We start from the raw sequence: 7,856 nt of genomic DNA on the forward strand, positions 1-7,856 counted from the left end.
TCAAATTTTGAGGGCTTAAGGGAATTCTTCTCCTGTTGGTACACAAAGGAGCCATCTGTATGGCTTCTGTGAAATTCTGTACTGTACTTAGGACTATCAATGTCTTATTCAAAGATTTGTGTTAAAATTGGTATAAATTCATTTCACAACAACAGTTACACATTTCCAGTACAGTTTTTTAGTATGTCTTTATGTATGTATATATACATATGTGTTTATGTAGGTATTTAGTATATATAAATTACTTTTATCCCTTTTGTCAGTGGATAACCATTTGCACACAAGTAGTTTGTCTTCTTCAATGCTACCTTGCATTTTTTGAGGCATTGTGTGCATATGTATGTTTTATCTGGCTAAAAATAATGTGGAGTAAAATGAACTTAAAATAATCTTCATAGCCTTGAAATGTAGCCTTGTGGTTTTTAACTACAGTAGCTTAAGTCCTTTCTTACTACGTTTTGCAAGATCTCTTTTCTGGCCTACATTAGCTGAAAGTAGATTGTTGTAAGAACTGGCCACTAATAGACTTCCTGTATTTTCTTCTTCAATTTTAATTAATGTTTAGTCACAACCACTTGCCTTCTCGGAGGAAGACATTAGGGAAGTTTTGAAAGAGGAAACTGGAACAGATATATTTCCCAAGGAGGAAGATGACACTTTGTATAAAAACTGCAAGCAGGAGGTAATGTGACAATAGTAATTTCAAATGGGTAATAACTGCTTTGAAATAATATTTTATAATTTTTTTTGCAAAATGTTTATTTCAGCACAACTTTTCTAAAAAAGTCAGAAAATCACTGGTCCTAGATCCACAGGATAAAGAAGAGGTTGGGGCCCAGCGTTTGACAGAAGATAATAGTTTAGATGTACAGGTAAGAATTGAACTAAACTAATCTAACTGAAGAGCATCACTGGCAGCAATATTAATATGGAACTGTGTATCTTTTGTTTTGCCCACGAAAATTTTTGAACTGAAGTTGCTAGATTAATGCATCTAGAAAGTGCAAAGTACCTTCAGTCTGAAATATTGTTTTAAGTACTTAAGAAATAGGTGAGCATTGGGCTTGAATTCATGCATGAATTTTTCCTTTCAGTCCTTCAGAGTAGGTAAAATAATGTGAATGCTTTACAGGTTTGTAGCAAAGCTGTTTCCATGCTGGTTGCCTGTAAACTTTATCGTACACAGCATGCTGAAGCTTTCTGTAGTATACCAGGGAGATGACATTTGCTCCTGTGCTGTGCATGCTTGACTGTCTGGCAAATGTGTTCTGAAAATACCTAATTGCATATTAGGCAGCATGTTTTTCCTGCTTCGCATAGTAGGGGAATACTTTAACAAATATCAAGCATGTAAAAGATGAAGTTTGTGTGCTTCCTCTGCCTAAAGGAATTTGAGTACTTTTGTCTCAACAACCAAGACATGAAAAAATCAGATATGAGGCTATTTTAATCCCTCTTTCCTTTAAAAAGAAGCTTAATGTTTTTTCAGTTGAGTAATTGAATAGCTTACTCTTTAGTCTTGTAGGAAAACTTTGTTCTAATGAGTTCTTAATGCAGGTATGTGTTTAATGCTCAAAGAGTAAATGTCTGTAATTCTTGATTAGGTTTAAGGCTATATACAGAATGTAGGAGCCAAGTTCCTTAAAAAGCCAGTGTAAGGTGCTTAGGTCATTCTCCTTTCCAGCTGGTTTTCTAAATTCCCTTCTAAAGTGCCTCTTAGACTCTGTGCCAAGCCTTGGAATCTTCCTGCTGGGTATTGGGTGCTCTGCCACCTAGTGGGAATTGCCAGCTTCCCCAGGAACATCCCTTGGGAGGAGCAGCAGTGCTGCAGCCATTCCAGTCATGACCAAAATGCCTGATGTTCTTAGTGATGTCTTGTTATGACACATTGTTGTGGATCACTGAGTCCGGGTTAAGATACACCGTGATGTTTTGGTCTGTTAAAGGCTGGGGACTGGGGAAAAGTTGGGTTTTCCTTCATTTTTATAAGGAATGCTGGTGCAACAAGAACATCCACTCCTAGCAAGAGAGACAGTGGTAGTATCTTATTTAAAAATGAAAAATGTACCAGTCTTTAAGTAGAAGTTGTGTGTCCATGTGATGATAATTTAGGAATAAAGTCTGAGGAAGAATAAATACTTAAAAGTGGTTTAATGCAGTTTAATGGGAAGCAAGTACTTAGCTGTTGTTACTGTGAACTCACTTTTGGTCTTTAAAATTGACATATATCTGTCTTCCATTTCTGTATACTGAAGCTGAATTAATTTATGTTTATTTCCATAGACATTACCAATATATAAAATTCTTCTGGAATGATCCATACAGTGCTTATTTCAGTTCTTAAAGCAGTTCCTCTCCCTAGAATTGATGTGATATTACTTTTTTGACTCTAGTCTCCTTGTCCTTACTTTCACAAGGATTGTCCTAGACGTGAAAGTGAATTTTCTTTTTCTTTAAACTGTTCTGTAGTTACCGCTCTATCAAATCTTGTTCTTAACAAAATATATCGGAGTGGCATGGCTTTAGAGTAAAGAAACTGTCTACTCACTGACACCTAAACCATACTTGCAGGTGCTTGTTGTACTATGGATCCCAGTATGGACCAGGCTAGTTCTTCATATACTTCATTACATTTTCTTTTCAGATTCTTTCCTAGGGTCTTTTTGATAGTATTTACTTTATTGACATTTTGGCTTCTCTGAAGACAGCATTTGAAGTCTTTTTGTATTAACTACTAATTATTATTCCTGTTCTCTACTCTCTTTTTTGTCAATAGTCAAAAAATGCATATACCACATCTTTATTAATGACACCATTGTTGGAAATACAGGACAACAGATGTAACCTGACATCAGAAAAACAGGATACAAATCCAGCAAACAAAGCAAATGCAGTAATTAAGAAGAAACTGAATACATGTGCTACAAAAAATGTCAAAATGGAGAAAACTCTTCAGGTCTGGATGCAAAGAATTCTGTTCATTCTGTTAGTGGGTTAAAAAAGAAATTTTGTATTGCTTTATTTCTGTCTTGCACTAATATCTAGAATTGTTGAAAGCAGGGATCCGGTTTCAGTGTTTCTGTGATTCTTATTTCTTGTAAGTTGGTCATTTTTCTGCAAAGTGTTTATTCATAGCTGAATTCTTCAAACACAACCCTGATATTTCACACTTTGTTTCAGTGAAACAAACTGATGTTTCACTAAGATTTGGGTGTGGGAGGTAAAAAAAAAACAGGGTAGGGGGAGACCAACAAAACAGGTTTGGGTTCCCAAGACTAGGAGTTAGAAAACTTGACCTGGTGCAAACCAAACTTCTTTAGGACTTTAGTTTCTGGTGCTTACTCTTCATAATAAGCCCAGTGGGATTCATTAAGCAGAGTTTATCCACAGATTCTGTTTGGTAATTGTTCTTGTAATAGGCCTGTTCTTTTACGTACATATATTCTCTATACTGGTAAAACCACTGAAGCTAGTTTTCCCTCTGTCCTGATCACCAGCTTTAAGAAGATATTTCTTTGACCTGACTTTGTACTAATTCCTGTTTGTCCCATAGGGAGTTAATGTATAAGGTATTTTTGTCTTCTCAGAATATCTACTCTGTATTAATAAAAAAATTTTAAAAACCCAGAAGAAGACAGTACACCTGGAGCCTGATCTTCCATATTCTACTTAATTGCTTTAACAATTATGTTTTTAAGTAGAGAGACAACAGTATTGCTTTCTGATCTTTTCTTATGAGGAAGAAGGACAAAGTTCATTTAATTGTGATATTAAAAGTAAAAAAAAAAAAGAAAAATTTCTTTTGCTGTGAATTGCAAAGGTGAATACATCTATCTGACTCAGAAGTATGGTCTTCAGAATACTTAAAAGGGGAGCTTAGTCATAGTATACTTACAAATAATTTCATTGAACCATCTTTTTTCCTTTTTCCCCAGAGAAATTCCCTCTCAGTTTTCTGTCCTCTCTAACCCCAAGTCCCTTCCATGAATCAACTTCTGCTAAATTTACAGAGAAGCTCAAACAGCTAATTTTCTTTGTGAATCAATATGTGGAACTGATCCTTTGGATCAGTTTCCAGCTCCATGTGGGAGGGAGAGGATCTTGCATTCTTCATCATGCTACAATCAGCCAGTGTCAGGTCCAATTTGGAGCTGAAATGAATCAGCTTGAGCTTCAGTACCTTATGTGAAGATGTAGGCTTTGCTTCATGGAAAAAGCAGGACTAGTAGCTTAATTATTCTTCCATTCATCATTGTCATTCCCAATTCCTTTGGTGTTTCTAATATATTCCCCAAAAATCTGACCATTCTTCCACAGCTGTCGCTTGGTGCAGTGAAGTTCTTCACAATCTTCTTTTTCAGTTTCCAAATCATTTTACTTTCCTTGGTGTCTCCAGACAGCTGTCAGTAATGTATTTTTCTGCCTGTTGAACTTTGCACATTTAACGAGGAAGATATTCAAAGAGAAGATAACTTAATTAGCTTCCCTTTTATGTATTAATTGTTGAACTGGTTAGACTCTCTTGAAGAATGTTTTTCATTTTGTGTGTTTGAACTCGAAGCATAACCCAGATGCACTGCTGGGGAGCTGGATTTAAGGGGTGGCGAGGGAGCTTTTAGTTTGTTAAAATAATCTTTTTAACAGAACTTTATTTTATGCAGCCAAGTCGTGACTGGGAGGCAGTTGTTTATGGAAAAACAGAAGACCAGCTTATCATGACTGAACAAGCCAGAAGGTATCTGAGCACATACACAGCTACCAACAGCAATTCGAGGTCTCTGATACTGTGATGGTCACTGCAGCTGACAACCATCTCTTTCCATTGAAACTGAAACAATGTTGAAGGCCATTCCCATGCCATACTTGGGAATTGAGTCTTTGAGAGAGTCTGCCAAGGGAAACCTTAAAGCTACCTTAAAGCTTCCTTTCTTCTTCTGACTGACAAAGAACAGACATGAAGCTCTTGCATTCTTTACAAAGGGATACAGCAAACAGTTCTGCAATGAATTTTTTAGATATTAAAATAGTAACCCCCTACAATATAAAGAAGGGTAAAATACATTGCAGTACTGACAACATACAGTTTTTAGGTCCATTTTTCATATTTATTCTTTTGACTTGCATCGCTTTTTTATCTGTTAGAGCATTTTCAATATAGAGTAGGTTTATAGGTTGTTACTGGTTTCCAAACGAGCAACATACATGACTGAATGTGCTTTTGCTTATGTAGCATTTTTCTAGTATATAAAGAAACACAATGGAAAGGAGTACAAAGGAAGGATAGAAAGTTGCACTACTAATTTTTTTGGTATGCTGCAAAACAATGAAATTAACTACAGTGTTAAATATATTTATTTGCAAATGGTACTAGAAGTAGGCAGAGGGGGGTGAATTAAGTTTAGTGTAAAGCATCAGTATTTTCTTCATAAATCTCAAAATGAGATGATTGTTGAATGTATTGTACAGTATGTAGGAACAAGCAAAATTTTGTAAATTGGAAAGGAGTCTGTTTTTATAATTTATTTCCATTTCAAAGCTTAAATGTAGATATTTATATGTATGCAGGTTGTCTAGAGGCCAATGTTGTTTCCTGTTAAAACAGCTAAGATGGAAAAAGGACAAGTTTAAAATATATGAAATAGCAGAAGAATTACAGTGGTGAAGCGTAAAAATCTATACTGTATGTTACATCTACATAAAGATTGCACTATTGCCCTAAAATCATGTTGGTCTACAACATAATTACAAGGTATTCCTATATTATACAGCAACTGTTCCTGTACCTTGTTTAAATATATTTAGAAAGAAATGGTGGGGTCTTATATGTGACCAAGGAGTACTTTGTCCTGCATAGGAACTAAAAACTAATGCATTTACAATATGTATATTTTATTCCTTTTTTTTTTTTTTAAAGAAACTTGGCACCTTGGATCTCAAAACAATTTATCTGCACTTAACTTTGACCATTATATACTGACTAAATGTTTGAAGAGCAAAGAGAACATTCTTTTATTTATGAAAAATCTTTGTCCTTATTTAAAGGTATACAGGTCACAACACTTGCTTTAGTTGCCTATTTTAGGTATTTGCACTTATTTTATGTCTTTATTTTTGGTTTTGAAGGAATGTTTTGGTTTGCTTTTGTTGTAGAGATTTTTATGTAGTTAATTTCGAGCAAGTTATAATGGAGTGCTCTCAACAGAATACTGACAGGTAAATAGAATTGTACACTGTAGTTTTAGTTATTTATAATTCAAACACTCTTCCTCTCCACTCCCGGGTGTGCTGCTACAGATCGTGGCAGAATCGGCTTGCTGCTATGAGAGATGGAAAGAGCGAGCATCATATGCACTGTATGTAAAATTACACGATGTCAGGTTCTCTAGTTAACTTTATGAGATCAACCAGTACTATGCAGGGTGTGGAAAGTGTTCCTAACACTTTAATATCAAAGATGGTAGAGAAGAATTAATTAATGGAGAAATTTAACATGTGATGAGTGGCACAAGGAAGGTAATGGGTTCTTAAACTTTTGTAAAGCATCTCAAAGCTTATACAATCCTTGTTTTTATGAGCTTTTTGATATTGGCTCTGATAGTAATAGGCACAAACATTTTTAGCAGTTTTTAATTCACATCAAAATTTTAAGGGGGGCGGGAATCCTATTATAAGCAAGGGATCAGAAAATGCCCATCATGCCAGGATTACTCCTCACCTAGCAAAATTTAAAGGAGTCAATTGGAATTCTTGGCAGTACTAGATTTAGGTGTACATTACCAGAATGGATTTAACAGCAACATGTCATGCTGGAGACAGCGTTTAATTCACAAAAAATGAAATCAGACATTAAGACAGAATGACTATCTAGAATCTGGATGGTATATTGAAGTAGAAATGGTATCATCAAAGCTACCTATACCAAGTTTAAGCATAGATTTATGGTAAGTAGTCATAATTTGTGTTGGTATTGGTTGGATCGTTTAGTTAACTCCTACTTTGTTGCTTTAGCAGGAAGGTTTTAATCTTTCATATGTCAGGCATCTTATTACTTTTTGAATGTTGTGTGCATTTGCATTTCTTTCAGTTTATAGGTAAATTGTACATGCAGCAGCCAAACTTGCATGAAACCTAAATACATATTACACCATATTTTTGTTCTAAGGTTTGACATAACGTGCAACAAATGCCTTGTTTATCTTAGTTTTTGTTGTACTACAAACTTTTCTTTTATGTAAGAGAATCTCACAATACAGACCACGTTAATGTCAGAAATAAAGCATCTATGTACCAGGTTACTGTAAGTGTCTTTTGTTTGAAAGCTGTAACACTCAGTGCTCTTAAAGCAACATGTACATTTGTGTGCCTGTGGAACTGCAAGAGACCTGTGTTTTCTGGGCTGGGCAGAGACAGCAGATGTGGAAATGAGTGGGTTACACAGCAGGATGGAGTCCCTTGGCAGTGCCTGCTTCAATCCAACCTGCATGTAAGCCTGCTTGTATCTGATTATCAGTTTATATTTGTCTCTCAAAGCTGTAACACAAATTTTTATGTATAGAAGGCAATTTGAGGGATGAATGCTGATAGTGTAAAGCTTTAGTTACATTCCTTTCATTTGTAGGATAGAAGTATTTTAGTATGTGTGCCTGAGTCTTGGTAGGTAAATGCAAGTGTAAGCTATGCAGTATGATTTTTTTTCCCTCCCCTAAGTAGTTCTCACATACGTGTATTAATCTGAGTTAGTGTTAGACTTAAGCTCTCGTATTTTGATAGAAACATGGGCATTCAATGCCAAATTTGAATTTCCTTTCCCCAGTTTTGTCACAGTATAAATGACAGCTAAGGTAATCTGTTGAAGG

The 7,856-nt window shown here is 35.3% G+C and overlaps 1 protein-coding gene across 3 annotated transcripts in view; it reads left to right on the forward strand.

Annotated features, from left to right (window-relative positions):
• The window catches only part of MYBL1 (MYB proto-oncogene like 1), a 23,423-nt gene extending 16,128 nt beyond the window's left edge, over nucleotides 1-7,295 (forward strand). For 2 of the 3 annotated variants that reach the window (XM_005423038.2, XM_031058655.1), the window contains exons 13-16: nucleotides 566-682; nucleotides 768-872; nucleotides 2,777-2,956; nucleotides 4,662-7,295. In XM_005423038.2, the coding sequence (XP_005423095.1) occupies nucleotides 566-682; nucleotides 768-872; nucleotides 2,777-2,956; nucleotides 4,662-4,790 (531 nt within the window). In that variant the 3' untranslated portion in view covers nucleotides 4,791-7,295. The remainder of the gene's footprint in view (nucleotides 1-565; nucleotides 683-767; nucleotides 873-2,776; nucleotides 2,957-4,661) is intronic. The other variant, XM_031058656.1, reaches the window with a different exon arrangement.
• Nucleotides 7,296-7,856: the final 561 nt, after the last annotated feature.

The sequence above is a fragment of the Geospiza fortis genome, unplaced genomic scaffold (assembly GCF_000277835.1).
Source record: "Geospiza fortis unplaced genomic scaffold, GeoFor_1.0 scaffold121, whole genome shotgun sequence".
Taxonomy (NCBI): domain Eukaryota; kingdom Metazoa; phylum Chordata; class Aves; order Passeriformes; family Thraupidae; genus Geospiza; species Geospiza fortis.